This window comes from Phacochoerus africanus, chromosome 15 (assembly GCF_016906955.1).
Source record: "Phacochoerus africanus isolate WHEZ1 chromosome 15, ROS_Pafr_v1, whole genome shotgun sequence".
NCBI classification, from domain to species: Eukaryota; Metazoa; Chordata; class Mammalia; order Artiodactyla; family Suidae; genus Phacochoerus; species Phacochoerus africanus.
The window spans coordinates 7,268,713-7,291,254 of NC_062558.1; the positions used below are offsets into that span (position 1 = coordinate 7,268,713).

Here is a 22,542-nt window from a genome sequence, read left to right on the forward strand (position 1 = left end):
AGAAAAGTGTAAAGGAGAAAATAAAAATCACCCTTAATCTCACCACTCGGAGCGATCCAGTGTTAACATTTTGATGTATTCTACATTCGTCTAGTTTTTTTATGCATGCATAAAAAGATATAATTTTTGAAAATTGGGATATAGTGAAATTACTGTTTTATCATTTGGTTTCTTTCGCTTAAAAACACATTGTAAGACTTTTCAATAGCCTTAAGTATTCCTCGAGAACCTGATTTTTAATAGCTACGTCGTACTTTTTCATATGGATAGAAACATATTCTATGTAACCAATCTATTGTTGAACGTTTAGATGGTTTTCACTTTGCTTTTTTAAATCACACCACAATGAATATCCTTTTACTTCAATTTGTGTACATGCCTCTGATTAAGTACCCAGATTAGAATAAATTCATAGAATTTAAATGACTGCTCAAACACAATGAACATGTGAATAATTTTAATATGCATTATCAAATCACCTTCCAGAAAGTTTGAGCAATTTGTAATGTAACTCTCCTTAAAAAAACAAACAAACAAACAAACAAACAAAACAGAAAACAAAAAAACAAAAACCCGAAGTGCAAATTTGGTAGGTTGTAATCGGTTTTAAAAATTACATATATATTTTAATTATAAATGCAATTGAGCTTTCCCCTCATATTTTTAATGAGCTTTCTTCTGTCTACAATCACCTGTGAACGTCCTTTCCCCCTTTTTCTATGTGGTATTCATCTTTTCCTTCTTTATAAAAGCTCTTTATACATAAAGATAATAATTCTTTGCCATATCTGTGGCACATTATGTTCTCTCAGTTTGTCACTGGATTTTTACTTTGTTTATGGCATTTTTTTAAAGCGCAGAAGTTTCAATTATTGTTGTAACTCACATCCATCCTTCTCTTCATTTACGACTTTGTCTTTTGATTTTTATGCCTAGACAGACCTTCTCTACCATGCAATCAGATAAGTATTTATCTGTATGTTGCTTTTCTAGTCATTTGATGGCTTGGGGGTTTGGGTTTTACACTGACTGCTCTAAACCACCAGGATTTCATGTAGAGGGGGGTTTCTGCATTCGCTTGTCTAATGGTCCTCAGGCTGAAGTCTGCAGGGCCAGGTCAGAGATGGTTGCCAGGGAGATGCAGGAATTGACCTGCCACTCCTGCCTGTTAGGAGATCTCAGCCTTGCGGACACCTTTCCACGGAGCCCTGGTTTTTTCTAGCGAATGGAAGAAACGGACGGGGAGGAGGAAATTGCTGTTCCACGATTACACACTGAAAAAGGTCCACCTCACGAGGCTTTGTTTCCCATCTGAGATGGGGGAGGTGGAGGCTGGGGAGTGCTAGATGCCGGGAGATCTAGCGAGCAGCTTCAGTCTTAGCCCGTTCGAAATCAAGGGATTAGACTCCAAACCTGAAATTAACTGTCACTCTGTCAGCAAAAAAGAACTAAAAGCAGTCTTGTGGGCATTGCATGTCACCAAATAACAGGTTTCCGTGAGAAAGAGGACACCTGGGGCTTGGACTCCCCAGACATGTGGATCTTCTCTCAGTCCAATCGCCCAAGGGGCACAGAGAGTCAGGGAGGACCAAGCAGGAGGGCGTGATTCTGAGCAGAGGGACAGCACAGGGAAGCCTGTGCTCTGTCCAGCCTCAGGAGATGCCTGCTTTTCACCATCCCCATTTCAATCCCCATTTCAATCTAGTCCCCAAAACTTTTTGCCAAGCCTGCTCACCCAGTTTCTAAAGTCATCTTTGCACTGTTGACGAGGCATTCACTCCACAGGTTTACGTACTCTCTGCCCAGCGCCGTTTCCAGCCATGATGATCTATTCCTTTCCAAAGAGGGAAAGAATATTTCCCTCCCATCTCTTGCTCTCGGTTGTCTCTCCTTAACCCCCCTGAAGACAAACAAACAAAAAAACCCACAACCTTGTGGCTGCCTCGTATCCATGTCTTCTAGCCTTTGTCCTGCCTTGGCTGTCATGCTGCCGATGGCACTAGTCCCACTGGGCATCGGAGAGCATCGCCAGCAGGTACTGACCGCATCCTGCATTGGCGCAGATAGGCTTTCCGTGATCTCCCATAATAGCTATTCAATAACTTTCATTCAACAAACATTTATTAGGTGTCTACTGTGTGGTGGGGATGGTTCTAGTGCTTGGGATACCCTAGGGAATAAACCAAAGATTCTTCCCCGCATGGAGCTTATACCCCAGCTGTGGGGTGAGGGTGGGAATAGGAAAAAACAAAAATGGAAACACAACAACTGCAGGAACCATGTGTAGTTTAGAAGGGGACAAATACCGATGGCAAGAAGTAGAGAGGAGTGAGGGGGCTGAGGAGAGCCTGCTTGAGAAGACGACGTTTAGGCAGAGTCTGAAGAAGGTGAGGACATGCACCACGGAGGTGAGGGGGGCAGTGAAGGGCAGAGGAAACGCTGTGCGGGGGCCTCCAGCATGGCTGGTGTGGTCAAAAAGCAGCCGAGACACAGGGAAGCCTGAGCCAGTGGGGGAGGCAAAAATGGCAGGACTTGGGGTCAGAGGGGTGACAACGGGCCAGGTGATACAGGGCCTTGTAAGCCATTGTGAGCTAGCTCTTCAGCACTTATGCTGGTGACCTAGGGAGAAATGGAAGTATTTTGAGCAGAGGAGAGAATGATCTGACCTGGAGATTTACAAGCTTGCTCCGGTGGCTCTGTCAAGGACACCCCGGGCATTTGGGGCAGGTGCGGGAGCCAGGAGACCAGTTAGGAGGCTGTTGCAATAATCCAGGTAGAGAGGGGGTGACTGGCCAGGACATTAATTTGGAGGGGAGAAAAAGCGGTCAGCTTCTGGAGAGATTCTAAGAGCAAAGCCAAGAGCATTTCCAGGTGGGCTCTTGATGTGTGGTGGGAGAGAAGGAACAGTTACCGGTGACACCAGGAGGTCCAGAGGGAGGCGGAAGCAGTTCTTTGCCAACATGGGGAAGACCGTACGCAGAGCAGGTTTGGGGGACAGTGGAGACGGCACTGGGGTTGGACATGTTGCCTGTGTGGATCTACCAGACACCCCAGTGGCCATGTGAGTAGGACACAGTGTAGATAACATTTAAAGTTGCGACACTGGGTGCAACTGCCGAGGGAGAAAGTGTTGATAAAGATGACATGAAGACCAAATACTGAAGCCTGGGGTATCCTGCATGGAGAGGCTGGCGAGAGGAGGAGCACCCAGTAAAGGGGACCGAGAAGTGAAGAACCAGAAAGGGAGAAGGCAGGTCTCCATCAAGTGGGTCCCAAACGCCAGGTGACAAAACATGCCTCTAGGAGGAGGAGGAGGTGATGGCCAGTTGGGCCAAAAGCTCCTGATGGGCCAAGAAAAATTAAGATTGATAACCAACCACTGATCTTACCAGAAATGGATCCTATGCCCATTTTAAGGGGTGGAAAAGGGATCTCAGAGAGAAGTAACTTGGCCAAGGTCACGGCATTATGAACAACAAACAGGATCTAAGAGCCAGGGCCCTGGATGCTTCTCATACCAATTGTCAGGTTCCAAGTGCTCTGTAAACCAAGGGAGTTGGCTCAGCTTGCACACTCAGCAACTCTCAGTCCTGCAAGACTATTGCTACTGTGCAGGTTAGGTTTGTAGGTGAGCAAAACGGGCCTCACAGAGAACCAGCAGCATAATTTAAATCAACTTTTACTGCCAGGTGGGATGTGAGGGCATTCTCTCTGCGCTGGTCTGCCTCGGCCCTGCTCCCTGCATTCTAATTGGCAATTTCACCCACTGATTGATTAAGGGACTGGCCCCCAAGAGCATTTCAAGTTAGGAATTCTAGTCCAGGCATATGTGTATTTGAATAGAAGGGCATTTCTACTGCAAGCTGGCAAAGGAGAGGTGAGCAAGGGATGCAGAGGTGTCCATCCTCAACACAAATCAGGGACCCTCCGCTGCTCTATTATCAGGTAGGTCTCCACCGTCCTGTCACTCTGGCCAATGCCTCCTTCCACCTGAGACCCCGGCCACCCTGCCCGCTCACACTGCCAGGGGCCGGATGACGGTCGCCTATCTCCCCCTGGTGTCGTCTCTTGCAAGTGCAGCCCCAGGAGGTAAAGGAGGCCCTCTCCGCAGCCACGCCCACAAGCCACGCCCACAACCCCGGGGCGGGCTCCCTCCCAGCTCTCTGGGCCCCGCCTGCCTCCGCCCGCCCACCTATGGTCTCTGCATTCCCCAGGCAGCGGGCAGAACTCAGGCCTGGGAATTCAAGCACCGATTGGACTGGATTCTCCTGACCCTACGTGGGTTAGCAGAGTAGACCTGCAGGTCGCGGGGAGGAAACGGTCCCTGAGTGTTCTCACTTCTGCAGGTCCCCCAATCTGTCCCTTTGCTAAGTTACTCGATATTGTGCGGCCTCCATGAGCCCCCTTATAAAGGAAGGCGACAGAACAAGAGGAACTCCACAACCCACTCCTTCCCTGTGTTGGTTAGGGCTGGTTTCTTCCTGGAGCTGGAGCCGGGTGGCCGAGGTGGTGGTGGGGAAACAGTTCCAGCCATTGGGGTGCACTGCAGGGTGCTCTGTACTCCTTAGGCGGCTGTGCTGTGGTGTGGTCAGGCATGAAGCCACACAGACCTGGGTTCAAATGCTGCCACTTGTAAGCTGTGGAATCTTTCTGTGCCTCAGTTTCCTGACCTGTAAAACTAAGGCAGTCATCCCTACGGTGCCGGTGGCTGTAAGGCTTTAGTGCGACAATGTTCATAACGTGCTCAGCACAGTCCGGCTGCATGGAGAACAGTCAGTACGCATCACCATAGGCTAAACACTTGGGATCAGAATGGAGGCAGCGTGGGAAAGCACAGTACAGGGGCCAGAGCACCTGAGCTCTGGTCTCCACACCTAGCATCTCTCCGTGTTAGAATAAGCCCATATCCACGGCTGTGATGATACTCAGATGAGGCCTTGGGTTTCCCACCACAGGCAGAGACCCCTGCCTGGCCCGCCTCTCAGGACTGATCAGAGATAAGGACCTCCGTGAAGGGGAAAGGGCTTTGAAAACTGTAACCCTTCCACTCCCGTAACTGAGAGACGACCCAGCCCGCAGCACCTTGCACTCAGCTCCATATCAGAGCACGAATCTCACAGCCCTGGAGCTGCCCGTTTCCTTACCTGTCTCCCAAGCATACGAAGGTCCCTGCCCGCAGGGAGGTGATCTTGTAGTTGGACAAACAGACAAGAGAACAAGTGGTGAGGGCAGTGACCCTGACACCAGGGGCAGACATGGGTGGGTCCTGTCCACTCCAAAGTGTCCAGTTAGAGGAAGTACGATTCCCAGAAGGGAAGCTAAGCCACAGGACAACTGACCACTGGCTTGGGCAAAGATGGACAGTTTTGCTGAAACTCTGCACAGCAAAGAAGGTGCTAGGACTGGAGCTCCGGGTGGCAGTCTAGGCTGTTAATCCAAAAAGCCTATATGCTGTATGATTCCAATGACATGAGATTCTGGGACAGGGAGAGCTATGCAGACAATGAAAAAGGTGAGTGGTTGCCAGGGGTTGGAGGGAAGGTGGGATGAACAGGAAGAGCACAAAGGATTTTGAGGGCAGTGGAAATATTCCATATGATGCTGTAAGGGTGGACCTTGTCACTGTTTGTCCAAACCCACAGAATGACCAACACCCTATTGTGTGAACCCTACCATACACTCTGGACTCTGGATGATGACAGTAGCACGCTGGTGGGGGCTGCTGGTAGTGGGGGAGGTTGGGGGGGGGAGGGGAGCACAGGGCAAGGGGCAAATGCAGAATCTGTGTACTTTCCACTCAATTTTGCTGTGAACCTTAAATGGCTCTTTAAAAAAACTACTAAAAACTGCATAGATATACATTTCTCTTGAGCTGTTGTTTCTGCATCTATAAAGAAGAGACACCAGTAACCATTCTGCCCACCCTATGTGGTCATAGGTAGGGCTAGATGGGCTCCAAAAAGGAACGAGGGGCTGGGGGAGCAGGTGGGTCACGGGTGCATGGGTGAGGGAGGAGACGTTCGAAGTCCAGATGACAGGCGTCTGCCCCACCGGCCCCTGGCCCCCAGCAGCACCCCAGCCCCTTCCTTAAGCCTCTGCCCCCCAGGAGGGCTCAGACTGCAGTGGGCTTCTCGTCCTAGCAGCGGCTCTGCCAGCAGAGGCCTCTCGACCTCCTCCTCTCCGCCCTCATCCCCAAACCCACAAGCATTAACAAATAATAAATTATTTAAAATGCCTCACAACCTTTCTCTGAACTCCTCTTTAAGCCACCTCCCTCTCTCCAGCGAGAGCAGACAACAAGTCACTAGTCAAAGTGCACATGCTCGCCCCTCTAGACGGCTCTGACCAAAGGCTTGGCAGCGATTTAAAAGCCGAGGAGCCTCTGCTCACACTCCCAGCAGACTGCTGAGGGCAGATCCCAAGCGTGCTGAGAGGCCCCCCTCCCCCCCCAGCAACCCCCAACACAACACACACGCTGGCCGAATGACCTTTTTTCTTTAAATCAGGATGCAAACCTCCTGAACTCTCCTTTCTGGCCCCATCTGCCTGCTCAGTGGAGCAGCCCACACAGTTTTTTCAAAGAAACATTATTTGATCTGAAGAACATCTGGAACCTGTTTCCCCAGCTCTCAACTGGACGCTCTCAGCCGACATCAGATGCTCAGTTGCTCAACAGACACCCTTTCTGCCTGCGCACCGAACATCCCTGCAGACTGGGAACAGGCGGCTGTATAGAAAGGTCTGACCAGAGGTTCTGTAAACCTGGAGCAGAGGGTATGATGGCAAGAGAGGTGGTGGAGGATATGGAGGACTGGAAATGAAGATCAAGGCCAAGAAGCTCCCCAACAAAAGGTGCCCAGGAGCAAAACACCAGTCACACAAGTGCTTCCAAGGTCATTCTCTTTACAACGACAGCAACTCATCAGTCTCACCATTATGAGATGCCTGTTGTGGGCAGGGCTGGGATTTGTTTTTTCCATGTCCCTGGCTCCTGTGTCCGGCAGAGGGGCAGGAGCTACTCCAGGAACAGACACATGCACAGCACCCCCGGCCCCGCACACACATGGGGAGCTAGTCTTCAGGAGTTGGGGCGGGTTTGAGAGGCAACACTGTGAAGGTGAAAGAGCAGTGAACTTGCTGTCTAGGGCTGGTTCTTCATGCCCCAGCCTTGGTGAGCATGACCTTGACCTTGGGCAGCATCTCTCATCCAGCAGTTGTGGGGAGAATCCCTACTTTGTCTGGCTCCCAACATTGCTAGGAGGACAATGTGAAAGGAGCTCTGGAAGTTTCTCCACCACCTCGAAAGCCGACTGCAGAGGTTAGAGCTGGTGACAAGCATCACCACTCTTTCACCTTGTCGTCTTGTGACTGCAGATGTCCCTGTACCAGATGGCTGAGTGGTCCTGGCTGGGGTGGGACACAGTCCGGGGACAAAGCATGACATGTCACGTGAGCAGGCTTTCCTCCACACATGCGTCCTCCCCTGGGGGCTGGGGGCTCTGCTCGCCTGCCTTCCCAGGCCTGGCTCCACCTCTGTTACCACCTCATCAGCTCCTCCAGAGCCTCCAGAAGCCCAAACCCTTCTTCTGGGCTTTTTACCCTTTAGACTACAAACCAGTCTCTTATCATGTGACAACCTATACCATTTATTATGCTTCTGTCACATGTCAGACACTGGGTTACAGTCACGCCTCATTCATTCTTCCCCAAAGCATCAGTGGCACACTGGTGGATCCCCCTCCCGCCCGCCCCCAGTAGACTCCTGACTCTGTCCTGACCCTTTACCTTCTGCCCAGCCCCCCTGTCCTAAAAATCCTCCCCACCCTCTCACCCTGCTCAAGAGCAGGGCCAGGGCATTTGGCAAATCCAATGGCCCTTCCCCAGCCCGGCCCCGCAGCAGCCTCTCCCTTGCCTGTATGACCTGATCTCCACAGGCTGCCTGCTGCTGGCCGCTCTGCATTCTCCCCCAGAGGGGCCCAGCCCCCACCCCAGGCTGTGGAGGACCCCAAGCTAGGCCTCCAGCGCCACCTTCTCTCCCCAGCATCAGACCATTTCTGCTTTTCAGGCAGCTATCTCTGGGCACAGGCAAGGGCCTCAGATTCAGTGATGCAAAGGTGCTGCCGCTGCCCTGGGTCCCTGTCCATCCAGTCCTTCTTCTGTGTCCCTTGCTTGGTGAAAACACATTAGGGGCAGTAATCATGTCTTTCGTCAGCACCTCCCCTTCACTCTCAAAAACATTAAACGTGCTCACCTTAACCCTTAGCCACTCACCTGCTCGTCAAAGGAAACCAAGGGTCAAAGCTCCTCCCCGGGATCCCTGTCCCTCCAAGACCAGGGGACTCCTCTACGTCTCTCAAACCCACGCCCCAGTCCATTCTGCCCGGTCAGCAAGTGTTCTCCCTGCCTGAGCCTCACCTTTCTTCCAGCGCCCCCCACCTCCACGCCCCGAACCTCAGTCACCTGCCCAAGTCACCTTCCTGAACTGCTCATCTGATCGTGTCCACCAGCCTAAAAATCAAATGGTGATCCCCCCATACACACCCTCCCCAGCCTGGCTTCACAATAAAATCCAGACTCCATACCAGGACCCACGAGGCAGCACCCATGGCCCCTCCCAGAGTGGCCCTGTCCTCTCCAGAGCCTCACTCACACCTGTCCAGGCTGCCATCCCCCCCCCCCCATCCTCTGCCTAGTCACCAGTACAGTGCAGCTCGAGGTCACCTCCTGGAGGCCTCTCCTGGCCCCAATTCAGCGTGGCTGCTGCCCTGGCCCTCTTGATAGCTGCGGTTCCCCCCCACCACCCCCACACCCTGAAGCACTGGCAGTCCCATCCCTGCCATGGGTCTGCCGGCTGTCTGCCCATCTTAGACTGGGAGCTCCACTGACGGTGTCCTTTATCTTTGAATTTCTGGCACTAACAGGGTGGCCCTGTATTCAGTCAATACTTGTTAAGTGAATTATTTCATATCGCCGGCACCAAACCATGCACCGCTGCCTTCCAGGAGCAAAGGCGGGCTGTCTCCTGTGTGTGCACGCTCCCCCTCCCACCTTCTCCCAAACGAGCCCAGGGGGCTCTGTCCCACATGGTCAGGGGCTGCTCTGCCCAAAACGACTCTGGGTATTGGTGACCCTGCGTTCTGCCTAGGCTAATCATTTCATGACGGCAGCAGCTCCCATTTCTCTGCTCTGTGTGTGAAAAGAAGGATGGGAGGTGGGTTGGGGGACTCCGAGGCCCCTTTCGGCAAGGAGGGCCTGTGACCTGACCTCCTGTGTGTGTCTCTAGACTTCCAGGATTCTATATGGTTTGTGTCAAAACTTGCGTATCTTCCTCAGGCCAACGAGGGCAAAGAGGTGGTCCCCCAAAGGCAGCCACAGAGAGGCAGCAGGCCCAGAGTGACATGGGAACGTGTCTGCCCAGCCCAGCGGGAGGCCACTCAGGGTCACGGGCTTTCTGGGAAGGAGAACAGGGCCGAGCTGGGCCTGACTGGAAAGGCAGGGACTGCAAGAAGGACGGCTGTGCTCTTTGTTCCTTCCTTCTAATGCGATGCACGCTCCCCACTTAGAGGCAATTTCTTCCCTTCAAAAGGACTCCAGCTGGTTAAATTCAAGGTGAAGAATAAGCCCAGTCAAGAAGCGTCTCAGGGGCCTTTCAGTCTTCAATGCCTTGAGAAGGGATGTGTTTTAAGATGTTTGCCTCTTAATGTTTGTCAAAGCGCCAGGGGAGAAAAGCTTCTTACTTCAAGGCCTCTCTCAGTGGCCGTTGGCACCGGGGCTGTCTATGTTTTCCTGCACATCTTTGCCCTCTCAGGAGCCTACCTGACTTCCTCTTCTTTCCCTGCTTCCTCCTACCCGCCCCCAGCCCCCACCCACCCTGGCTGGGGAGAGACCAGTGCTGGCCTGGGTCCTGCAGAGGCCCCAGAACATCGGGCAGCTCCAAGCGCAAACCACTGGGCTCTCCCACCTCAGAGCTCACACTCCAGCAGGTGTCCATCCACCTGCCACTCATGCATTCAGCCACCCAGTCAGCCAGCATGGGGTCTGAGATGCTGGCAGGGGCTGCGGGTGGTTCAAAGAAATACAACACATGGTACTGCTCTCCTAGAGCTTATATGTTGGTTGACGCTCTGGGAGATATGAATAAGCAACTACAATACAAGACAGAGGGAAGTAAATACCAACATAGCAACTTCGGAGGGTAGGGGACGTGAAAAATGCTCAGAGAGAGAAGAGACCCACCAGGGCTGAGGGTGGGACCCAGAGCGAGGCAGTCAGGGAAGGCTTCTTGGAGGAGGACGCATCTGGGTGGGGGCAGGGTGTCCCAAAGTACAGGCTTCAGGTCTGAGGAAGTGGCCTGAGCAGTGGTGTGCAGGCAGGAAGACCTCTGCCAGAAACAGAAGTGTTGGCCCCTGCCCACTGTGCCCCCCCTTCCAAGGCTTTGGGGCTTTCTTGGTGCAGGGTTCCCTGGGGGTGTCTACCAGCAGCTGTTGCTTTGGTGGCATTGTTTTAATCACCTTTGACATGAGGCATTGTCCCCACATAGCCAGTCACCCACTTCTTGCCCTTTTCCATCAGATCCTGGGCCCAGAGAAAATGCCTTTATCCCCTTCCCTTCTCCATCACTAAGGACTCAGGGTCTCGCCGCCCCCTTTCGAGGGACCCTGTTTCCAGGTAGCACCTGCTTCCTCCCCCACTTTACCAGGTGCCCTCTCTCTGGAGGTGACTGTCCCCATTACCCTTGAAGGGAAGCTCTAGCTAGCATCTTGTTTCTCACTGCTGCCGGCCTGTCTCTACTCCTTATCACCACCTTCCTTAGCAACCACTGTGCCTTCTGTGGTTCCCTTCAGCAAGTCCTCCCCATGTGAGCCAGCAGCCCCATGTCTCCTCTGCGAGCTCCTGCCAGTGGTCCAGGGGCCAAGCCTTTGGAGCGGGACATACCTGGGTTTAAACCCTGGCTCTGCCCCCTTCCAGCTCTGCACCTGGTCTGATTACTTCCTTCCACTGGACCTTCTCTTGTGTTTCCTACCCAGCATCCTTTCCCCCTCCGATAACCTGCACCCTGATTCTCCTTTGGGGGAACCGTCCTCTTGTGCTCTTGGCCCTTGAAGATCAAGTGGGGCTTCCCAGCATGACTGTTTGGGTCAAGGATGGGCATAGGATCCAAGCAGGAAAAATCTTGGGACTTTTAATGGTTGCACAGGGGTCAGTCTATTCCCACTGGGTTAAAAAAGCTACTAAAACATAAAGAGAATGAGGTCATTTTTGTTACCACAAGGAAAGAGTCTATACACAAAACACAGCGTAGAAAAAAAGTAAAGGGACAATTTCCTGGTGATGATGTTTAAGCATCTAGATACCTGAGGTTATCTCTGGAGTTTTCAATCTGTGAATCAGTCATGCCTTCCCTCTTTCTTGGCACAAGCCAGTGGGCGTTAACTTTTTTCACTTGTCACTAACAGTCTCCACTAAAGAAATACTCAACTTGACGAGAACATTAAATGAATTGACTCATGAACAGTTTCCAGCATAAAAGTGGATACCACCCGACCTAGAGATTATCATACTAAGCAAAGTAAGTCAGAAAGAGAAAAATAAATGCCATTTGAGATCACTTATATGTGGAATCTAAAATATGATACAAATGAGTTTATCTTCAAAACAGAAACAGACTCACAGACACCGAGAACAGACTTGTGGCTGCCAAGGGGATATGGAGGGATGGAGTGAAAGTCTGGGATTAGCAGATGCAAACCCTGTTACACAGAATGGATAAACAACAAGGTCCTACTGTAGGGCACAAAGAACTATATCAATATCATGTGATTAACCATAATGGAGAGAATATCAAAAGGATGTACATATGTTTATAACAATCACTTTGTACAGCAGAAATTAACACAACATTTAAATTAACCATACTGAAATAAAATAAATTTTAAAAATAATAAAGTGGGTGCTACCCCCAAAATAGTAGCTTTCCATACTCTAGCTGAACCTGCCTTCTCAAAGGGCAAATTTCCATAAACTGCAATTCTATAGCAGTAGAATGCTACTTTTTCTTTCTTTCTACCACTTTGACCAAAACTTCCTTTGTGAAACCTCTGTCCTCCCCAAGGGCACAGATCTTTGTCCTTCATAAATCTCCAGGTTTTCTTCTCCACGCCACCTCTTGGCTGAGACAGAATGGGAGATCTCAGGATTTGGAGGGGGTGATATTTTGTGTCTAGACCCAGGACTATGCAATCAAATGCAAAACTTACCAAACTTGTTCCAAACCTGTTCCTCCCAAGGAACTCAGATACTCAGGAAAGCCTACACTGCCATCTAGTGGGCATCAATAGAAACAGCAGGTAGGAATGGCACCCTTTGCTTAGCCTCCCTCTTGGGACAGTCACTGGGCTGTGCAAAGTATTTGGTCCAAACTCCTCACTCTTTAGGGACAAATGAATTAAGGATGAAGTCAAGAGTCCTCTCCCACAGGGCAACCTTATGCTCTTCCCTAGAAGACTGGGTTCTTGCCCTGTACCTGTCCTGAATTAGCATCACAGAGGCTTTGATTTCCTCTGCTTCTCCTCCCTGTCCATGGGTGTGACCTGGTCAAGGTTTTTCAGGGAGGAGGGCTGACGTGTGCATGCGTGTGCATGTGTGTGATGCTTGGGAGGGTTGAGGAGGACACCCAGAAGGCCTCCTCATTACTTGCTTTGCTTTGTCTCCCAGAGGAAAGAATGTTTGTCCCGGTTGCAATCACCACAGCCTGTCACAGCATCATAGTCTCAGCCTCTTACATTATGAGACATATCACCACCTATGTGTTCCCTGCTAACAAAAATCAGTTAAAGAAAGAAAAACCTGCCCCCTCTGCATCTGAGTAATCTGTGTACGCCCCCTGCTCCGACACCTGTCATCTCTCTGTGGCTATGCTGACTGCCTCCAGACGCAAGGTGTCCTCTGTGGCCTCTCTCTGCCATGATACACAGAGGCGACCAGAAGGCTGGCCTCGATGCACATGTGGTCACATCTTGACCATGACTCTTTTGTCTCCACCCATTCATGGCCTGAGTCCTGGACACATCATTGTCCTTATGCCTAGGTTGACACTGGAACCTCCTATTAAAACACACAAAGCAAGGGTCACCCTCCACCCCCAACACTTTGGAGTCAAGAAAGAAAAAAACGGTGACCAGGACACTGGAGCAGCTTCCCCAGCAGCTGCAGCCCCATTTCCCACTCCTACGGCCCTTCCCCAGGCTTATCACATCCCCAAACCAAGGGAAGCTTCCAGAATAAGATGATACTAATCATTTCTCAGCAAAAGGAATCGTTATTTCCAATCCCTAAAGGGCTTCAATTTTTAAAATTTCAGACTACTCCAGGCAAACTTCTGAGGGTGTCTCATATTGCCCAAGAATCAAGGGTACTGACCTCTGCTTGTTCAGCCTACATGAGAAGCACTGCCCGTTACAAGCCAGGTCCTCCCCATTTAGGTCACTCTGAAAGCCCAGCCACCCTGCACCTCGAGAAAGAACTCCCCACAAGCCCCTCTCTCCCTGTTTTCTCTGCCGACTCCAAAGCACACCCTGGCTGGTCCCCAAGGTGACTGAGGAGCTGGCTCAGGGGCGGGGAGAGGCCCGGGCAGAATGGCCCCTGAGCCTTGTCAAAGCTCCCAGTTTGCAGCCTCCCACCCACCCAACCTCCTCCAAGGTGGCTGGGCTGCTCTAAAGAAGGCACCTGCTATGGCAACAGCCCCCCGGGGCTGGGTCCAAACCCAACCCAGTGCACTCCACACGCGGCTTCATGTCACCCAGATGAGCAAACTCAGGGAACTTGACACCAACGACCCTCCCGCTCCAGCCAGGCTGGCTCACTCACGTCCAAGGCCCCAGGGAACTTGACAATTGGCTCAGTCCAGGAGGTGATCTTCTGTCTGTAGTTGTTGCACTCAGGAACTACCATACAGCCGAGGTTCCCCAACTCTGGGTAGAACACTTTGAGGCCCCTGTGGACAGAGGGAGATGGTTGGCCCATGTCAGGGTCTTAGGGCGCCTTCGTCTGGCACTGTTGGGAATGAAATCAAGTGGGGTTGAATCCTAGACCTGCCACTCCACTTGTGTGACCTGTGTGGCCCAAGAGTTACCCGAACTCTTGCACCTCAGTTTCTTCCCCGGTACAATGGGACCTTAACGGTACCTACTTATAGGGTTGGTGTGTGGGGGAAAGTAGAGATCAAGGTTTACAAGAGAGTCCGGAAGGTCATCAGTGGTCTGAAAGTGTGCATTATTGTCAGTGTTTGCTTCTCAAAAAATATATGCACATCCTCCTTGGAGTTCCCATTGTGGCGCAGTGGAAATGAATCCGACTAGGATCCATGAGGACATGAGTTTGATCCATGACCTCACTCAGTGGGTTAAGGATCTGGCATTGCTGTGGCTGTGGTGTAGACCAGCAGCTGCAGCTCCAGTTCAACCCCTAGCCTGGGAACCTCCATATGCTGAGAGTGCGGCCCTAAAAAGCAATATGTATATCTGTATCTATCTATCTCCTCAGGCAAATCTGGTCAGTGTCTTGAAAATAAGTCTGAGTGCATAAGAACAATATTTACACATCATTGATTTTCTGGAATGTTCTTATTACATAAAGAAAGGTTTGGCAACATGGCATAGGCTTCTTCAGAGGCACAGACATTTCTGTCCCCTAAATAATCCAGATCCTCTCCAGGACTGCAAATCCCACCCATCTGCTAAATAACCTGCTTCTCTGGGTGCTGCACTGCCCCTACCCTAGGTTCTCAATCTGCCATTCACTGTGCTTTCAGAACGCAGATATGGCTCAAGAGTAAACAAAGCCTGTCGTGTGCATACGCACCTATCTGCTTTCTCCCTGAGAAGCCCGTGACCTGCACAAGTGCCCTGAGAACCAGGCTTACCTGGCAGGCTGATCCCCCACCTTCACAGGGTTAGACCTAAAGGTATACCTGTATTTGAAACTCAGGGATGGAAAAACGGTCTTCGAATAGATATACACAAAAATTTCTGTGTCAACTTCTGCTTGTCACTCTTTATCACCAAGGCCCAGGGTCTGTGTAGAGTTTATTTGGTGAAGATGATTCACTTAGCCTTTCCAAAAGCTCGGTGTGGCTGACTGGCTCCACAGAGGCCAGTGGTCACCCTGGGCTGACTGGGGGTGATGCCTGAGGGGGACCCTTGAGTATGTAATCAGGGAAGTAGATCCAGAGGGGGAGCACTGGAGGTCTGGACCTGGGAGAAGTCCAAGGACAGCTTCCCACTGGGGGCCCCACATCCCCACCAACCCCTCCAGTGGTTCCTAAGGCCCTGCCCTGGGCAAAAGCAGCCCACCCCTGCAGACCTGACAGACACAAGATGCTTCCTCGGGCCAGCATCCCTAAAACCAGGACTCAGACCTCTTGAAACAGATTATTCACTGCAGCCAGTTGGCTGAACCAATGGCTTGCTGAGCATACTGGATTCTTTTAACTCCTTTCAAGTTTATAATACTGCCTTTCCAAAGGCAAGGTTTTAATAGCTTTATGAAAGGTGTTTCAAGGGATGAGTTTTCATTTCTCTTCATAGCGGCATTTTAAAGACCATTTGGGCATTCCCATTGTGGCTCAGCAGGTTGAGAACCCAACATAGTATCCGTGAGGATGCAGGGTAGGTGCCTGGCCTTGATCAATGGGTTAAGGATCCAGCATTGCTGCAAGCTGTGGCACAGGTCACAGATGTGGCTCAGACCCTGTGTTGCTGTAGCTATAGCGGAGGTCGGCAGCTGTAGCTGTGATTCGACCCCTAGCCCGGGAACTTCCGTGTGCCACAGGTACAGCGGTAAAAATGAAAAAAAAAAAAAAAGCATTTGGTTTGTTGCTGCCACAACCCCCTGCCACTGCAGCTGTTAAGATCTGAGGCGGAAGGAGGGAACCCTCCAGAACTAGGAAAGGCCAGGTGCAAGGAGGAGGGAAACAGAACCACAAGGGCCTTTGCTGGGGAACAAAAGGGTTTCTTCCTTTTACCCCAGCAGAATTACTGGAAATGTTAAATCAGTTAAGCGAAATCACCACGCTGCTATTTGGTGAGGGAAACAGCAAAGCCACAGAGAGTACCCTGAGAGGGTACATGCCAGGGGACCAGGAAAGAGGTCTGTCCCCCAGCCCTCATGCCGGTGGGCACTGCCAGCCACGGGCTTGAAGCCTGCATGTCGCCTGTAAGTCTCATCCAGTGGCTGGACTGCAGCCTCCTTTGAGCCTGCGCTGGAGGTGCCCGGCTGGGCTAGACCCGGAGAAAGCTAGACAAGGCATGTGCGCAGCTGCTCGGTTTGGGGCTACTTCGCTGTCCAGCAAGAGAGAAGGGCTGCTGCGGCGGGTCTGCACTTTCCCCTGGAGCATGCAGCTTCCCTAACAAGTCACTTTTTTCTCCGGGCTTCCATTTGAATGGATGGTCACCGAAGTCCCTTTAGCACTGTTAAGAACCTGGTCAGAGAGAAACAGCTCCCCAGATAGGAAGAAGGCTCAGAATCTCAGCTGCCCCAAAGCAAGGGTGACAAAAAGGCCCGTGGAGGTGAGGCTGCCTTCACAGAGGTGGTGGGGGAGGGGGCACCCCACCCTCTGCTGTGTGGTTTTCAGCGTGGATGGTGGGTCTGTCTCCAACCAAAGGCAGGGGGCCCAGGACAAGCCCCCCAGGAGGAACTGAAAGATGGGAGGAGGGTACCCAGGGAAGAAGAGCAGCGGGTGAAGGCGGGGTCGTGACATCTGTCTCCAAACATCCACAGGACCCTCCAGAGGAAGAGAAACTACTTTGTTCCATGCAGGGCCTGGGGCGCAACTGGAAAGAATGGGGTTCAGTTAAAGGTAGCCCCCAACTTGACACAGGAGTTCCTCGTCCGAAGACAGGGGGGCTTCTGAGCACAGGAGAGGGCTGGGGCGGGCAGGTCCAGGTCCCTGGGAGAGTCGCTGGGTCAGTGGGTTCACCCACTGGGTGCGAGTTGGACAACCATGGTTCTCTCACTACCAAGACTGAGCCTAGGGTTCTGACTCTGATTCTGTCAGGCCACTCCACCTTTCTCAGGAGCAGGTGAGGTATTATTCTGCAAGTTTATGTTTCCCCCTGCTTGTGACAGCACCAAAAATTCCTCCCTTAGAGATGAACATCTTTAACTATTGAGTCCTAACTTCAAGATCTCCCTACTAGAGGCTAAATCATGCCCGTGAGAGGAGGAGCTTCTCTTTGGGGGGGCTGCCTGGCAAGGTTAAATGCCTGAGCTGAGCAGGGCTCTTGGGGAGGTGCCCAATGCAAGAGGTCCTGATCTCTGCTCCGGGGTCTGATATGTGCTTGATAAGTTCTCATTCAGTGATGATCTTTGACGAACAAAAGTCTCCAGCAGTCAGAAAGACAAAGCTTCCCTGTGCAAGGATGATTTAGTCACAAGCCATTTTCCTAGCAGGCAAGCTTAGTGTTGTCAGTCCACACTTCTCAAAGAGGGGGTCTGCTGGTGTTTTCTTTTTCTTTTCTTTTCTTTTCTTTCTTTTTTTTTTTTTTGTCTTTTTTGTTGTTGTTGTTGTTGTTGTTGCTATTTCTTGGGCCGCTCCCACGGCATATGGAGGTTCCCAGGCTAGGGGTCGAATCGGAGCTAAAGCCACCGACCTACGCCAGAGCCACAGCAACACGGGATCCGAGCCGCGTCTGCAACCTACACCACAGCTCACGGCAACGCCGGATCGTTAACCCACTGAGCAAGGGCAGGGACCGAACCCGCAACCTCATGGTTCCTAGTCGGATTCGTTAACCACTGCGCCACGACGGGAACTCCTTTTTTTTTTTTTTTTTTTTTTTTTTGTCTTTTCAGGGCTATACCCTCGGCATATGGAGGTCCCCAGCATAGGGGTCCAATTGGAGCTGTTGCCACTGGCCTACGCCACAGCCACAGCAATCCCAGATCTGAGCCGCATCTGTGACCTACACTACAGCTCATGGCAGCGCCGGATCCTCAACCCACCGAGTGAGGCCAGGGATGGAACCCACAACCTCATGGTTCCGAGTCAGATTCGTTTCCACTGAGCCATGACAGGAACGCCTTCTTTTTCTTTTTCTGAAGATTTGATGTCATTTATTTGTTACTCTTAGAACATCTTGTTTTTGACTGGACTCAGACTTAGAGGTAGAGGCTCTCAGAGAGGACGGCCCCGTCTTCTGGCAATCTGTTCCTGATGTTTTTCTTTGGCCTCCTTCATTCTCTTGGCCAAAAGTTTAGCATATTCTGCAGCCTCTTCCTTATTTTTCTTAGTACGTTGTTTCTTCAGAGCAATATGCCAACGTGTGTGTTGCAGAACATGTGGAGTAACCAGGCACTGAATCTTGGGTGTTTGGTCCCAGGTTTCTTACCTTCTTTGTTTAGGGGCTTTCTCACTGCATACTGATGGATACCATCTTCCTTCGACCGCAAAGTCTGCGGATTCTGCTAGACCTTCTAGGTCCCAGGCGACGGGGGTCGGTGAGAGTCGGTGAGTCCAGGAACATCCTTCTCCCCTTTCCTTATGAGGACAAAATTGAGAATACTCGGATTGGCATGCAACCCTGAGCAGATGTGCGCTTTCCTTCTCCAGTCCTCTGTGGGAACGGGAATGCCCTTACTCAGCAGCAGGAGGATGTGGCCATGGGTCAAAACACCCTGCTTCGTGGGGAAACCTTGTTTGTTGTTCCCACCGCTGATCCAGACCACGTAACCCTCCATTCTTCACCCAGAGCGTCAGCAGCAACTTCTGCGGCCATACCTTTCTCATAAAAGGTAAGAAGTTTTGGTGCATCGTCTACGTCAATGAGTTTCTTGCAGCCAGTGGCAGGGAAAGAGACGTTCAGCTTCATCCTGAAGTGGCCGGCCGCCTTCGAGGCACCACACAAAAGAGCTGCTGTTGTTTTCTAAGGAGCCCTTAGAAATACGGATAATTCGTATGTTGAAATCCAAGCCCCCAAAATGATGGACTGAGGAAGTGGGGCTGCTGGTGCTGAGGTCCTGAGGGTGGAGCCCTCTTGAATGGGATGAGTGCCCTTTTAAATGAGGCCCCAGAGAACTCTCGCCTCTTCGACCACGTGAGGACACAGCAAGGAGACCACCAACCATGAATCAGAAAGTAAGTTCTCGCCAGGCACAGAATCTGCCAGCACCTTGATCTTGGACTTGTTAGGTGTGTGAACACTATGGGCAGGTTATTTAATCTCTGGGGATTCCTCAGCTGCAAAACAAGGATTAGCACCTACTTGGTGGGTTCCTGACAAAAATGAAATAGTTCAAGGAGTCTAAATCACCAACAGAACTCCTGGCATGTACCAGGTGCCGCAGAGCTTCCTCATGTGTCACAGCACCCAGGCCACCATAGTGCCGGCATGTGGATGTTGGCAGGGCTGAGCCTAGGGCAGCTGGGATGCTGGCTGGTCCCCTCCAGGGACCATACACATGTGATCATGTTCTCTGTGTTCCAGAGTGAACATGGGGAGCACAAGAGGCACTCCATGATGGGGCCCTAATCATGGCCTGGCCTGGCCTTGCCCTGGCCCCACTGTCCTAGCTCAAGGACCTGTCCACTCCCGGGAAGCACAGCACCCGCTCACATGTGAGGGGCAGTCGTTCCCTCCCTCCCCCACACAAAACTTTACCCAGGACTGTTTCACCAGATTTAAAAAGTGTACAGATAGGAGTTCCCTGGTGGCTCAGTGGGTTAAGGATCCAGAGTTGTCACTGTAGCAGCCCAGGTCACTGCTGTGGCATGGGTTCTATCCCTGGCCTGGGGACTTCCACATGCCATGGGCGTGGCCAAAAAATGTAATCGATAGGAGCAAAATTTGTGTTTTTTTTCTTTTTGGATCCAACTGCCTAACTTTTTTTTTTCTTTTCTTTTTTCTTTTGTCTTTTTAGGGCCACACCTGCAGCTATGGAGGTTCCCAGGCTAGGGGTCCAATCAGAGCTGTAGCAGCTGGCCGACATCACAGCAACAGCAACATGGGATCCAACCTGTGTCTGCAACCTACACCACAGCTCAAGCAATGCCAGATCCTTAACCCACTGAGCGAGGCCAGGGATCAAACCTGAAATTTCATGGTTCCTAATAGGGTTGGTTAACCACTAAGCCACAATGGGAACTCCGGCCTAAATTTTTAAGGGCAAACATATTTCTCTTTCTAAAAGTAGTGTTTGTAACAATTCAAATGTACTCAGAGAGACAGAGTAGGAAGTGAGAGTCCTTGCTCCCAGCCTCATTTCTGATGGCCTCAGAGGGATGCCAGCATACTCAGTCACCAAACTGGTAGAGGAGGTTGCCAGGAGCATGGCTGGGGCAGCCCTGAGGATGACCATGTGTCCAGGACGATGAAGACTGGCTTTTCTGACCCACAGGCAGGAGAGAGCTGAACTGATGAAAAGGGAGAGAAGCTTGCGCCCTTGGAAGAGACAAAGCCAGGCCTCGACACCCAGACTCTTCCCTGAACAATGTCCATTGGCCACGCTCCCTAACAGGTCCACCTGTCCCGACGTCCCTAGGGCCTTGTTAGGGAACAGGAAACATAGGGAGGGTCCAATCACACACCCTCTGTCAAATAAATGCCACTTTCCTTTAAAATGCCACATTGCCGGGGGACAGGAGGCGTTCCATGCTGGAGGAAATGATGGTCTCTTTCGGGTGCCAACACAGAGGGTGAGGCCACAGCCCCACAGGGCCCCTTGGGTTTGGAGGCCCGGGGGAGCGGACCAGATCTGCATACCCTCCTAGCCCCTGAGAACCGCCCTTGGACAGCAGGGGCCTGAAAGGGTCTGAGTCCTTTCCTCGCTGTCATGTTCCATCAGAGTGGCCCCAGAGCTGCCTTATGTTCTGCCTTCCACAGAGGCTGCCTTGGGAGGCAGTGCCCCCTTGGTTCTGGAAGCACCCCCTCTCCGAGCCCCTAGCTCGGCTCTTGGGAGCGGGGGGCCACCCAGTCTTACTTGCAGAGCACAGCGTCGCTGTCAGACAAGGCCTCGTACACACATGGGTCACTGTCCTCTTCATCTCCGGGGACCGCCATCGTGAGGCCCAGGAACAGGGCTGCCGTAGCCAGCCTCATGGTCCAGCCCATGGGCACCTGGAACGGAAGGAACCTTCAGTGCCACCAGGCCCACCGCAGGGGGTGCTCTGCCCACCCCAGAGCCCCTGCCCTAGGGGCCCACCTGGTCAGAACCCTCTGCTCAGTAGGGAGAAGTGCAAGGGAGAAGTTCAGGCCAGGCTGGGCTCCAGCAGCTAATCCGTACCCGGACACAAGAACCTTGGGCGGACCTGGGCCTCTTCCCAGCTGGACTCAATTTTCAGTCCTGGCTGAGGCCCCTCCTCCACGGAGCAGAGCTGTGCTGTCACTCTGCCTGCCGCCCGCCTGGGCGCAGAGCAGGCTGCAGCACAGGAGGGCTTATATAAGCCTCTTACACAGCCCCCCTCACCCTGCCCCTCCCGAGTTACCCCTGTGCAATCAGTTGAGCCTCCTCCTTTGACTTTAAAGCAAACCCTGAGAGGCTGGTGACCCCAGGCTTCGGGTTCTGGGGGTGCTCATGACGGCCCCACCTTGCAGGGTTTTCTAGGAGCAGGCGTGAGGCTGGGGTGCGCCCTGTGCACCAGCTCTGCTTCTCCCACCCACAGCTCCTCTGCCACCTGTCTTGACAGCCTGGGGGCTGTCGGATGGCGGTCACGGTTGGACACGGTGACCCTGCGGAGGAGGGGCTGCTGCACAGGGGAGGAGGAGGGGAGGGCCACCAGGCCCTGAGGCCAGCTCTGAAGGGCCAGCTGAGGACAGAAGGGTGTGCCCGGCTGTACCTTGCAGTGGTGCTGAACTCAGCACTGTCCCAAAATAATAGTCCCTGGAGAAGAAGGCCAGCAGAGCTGCTCAGGAAGGGGGAAGCTTGCACAACTCACTGCACTAGGAGGAAGGGGGGCCTAGGGCTGCGTTGAACACTCGCCTGGGACCCCTGGGTGGCCTGCGTTCCCTCAGGGAACAGGCCTGCAGGCAGGAGGGTGTGGGACTCTGATTGGAACCAGAGGGGCAGGGGGAAGATCAAAGGCAGTTCCTCCACCACAGGGGAAGGGGGAGGGGACCTCAGACACGGGTTTCTGCATTGAGCTCCACTACTTGGCTGGGGGAGGGGGGGGTGTTGTCTCACGCCTCTTCAGGATGCACCACGTCTTGTAAAAACAAATAAAATGATCCTGTCGCCCTTGGGCCGGGCGAAGGAAGATGAGGTGGTAGGTAGAGAGTACATGCAGCTAGATCTTTAGAGAAACATTTCTGCAGAGCTTGCTTTTCAGTTGAATTCCTGCTTCCAAGACCCCGACTTGCAGCAAAAGCCCTTCTTTGGGGCAACAGACCAAACACATTTCTCAATAATCATACTCCCTGAAGTATGACAAAGGCTCCCCACCCCCATCATTCCCACATCATTCCCAAGGTCCCTCCTACTGGACAGTGTCTCCTAGCAGCCGACCCACAAAATGGTTGTGTTGAAATGAATGAATTATGTAAGGCACTTAGT

At 52.1% G+C, this 22,542-nt stretch overlaps 1 protein-coding gene and 1 pseudogene across 2 annotated transcripts in view; both read right to left on the reverse strand.

Annotated features, from left to right (window-relative positions):
• PEBP4 (phosphatidylethanolamine binding protein 4) overlaps positions 1–21,380 on the reverse strand; it is a 205,543-nt gene extending 184,163 nt beyond the window's left edge. Inside the window, exons 1-3 of one of the 2 annotated variants that reach the window (XM_047761763.1) lie at positions 21,196–21,363; positions 20,974–21,110; positions 13,867–13,993 (exon numbers count right to left, since the gene is read on the reverse strand). In XM_047761763.1, the coding sequence (XP_047617719.1) occupies positions 13,867–13,993; positions 20,974–21,104 (258 nt within the window). In that variant the 5' untranslated portion in view covers positions 21,105–21,110; positions 21,196–21,363. Of the gene's footprint in view, positions 1–13,866; positions 13,994–20,973; positions 21,111–21,195 lie in introns of both variants that reach the window. The other variant, XM_047761762.1, reaches the window with a different exon arrangement.
• LOC125116498 (40S ribosomal protein S6-like) lies at positions 18,082–18,866 on the reverse strand (annotated as a pseudogene).
• Positions 21,381–22,542: the final 1,162 nt, after the last annotated feature.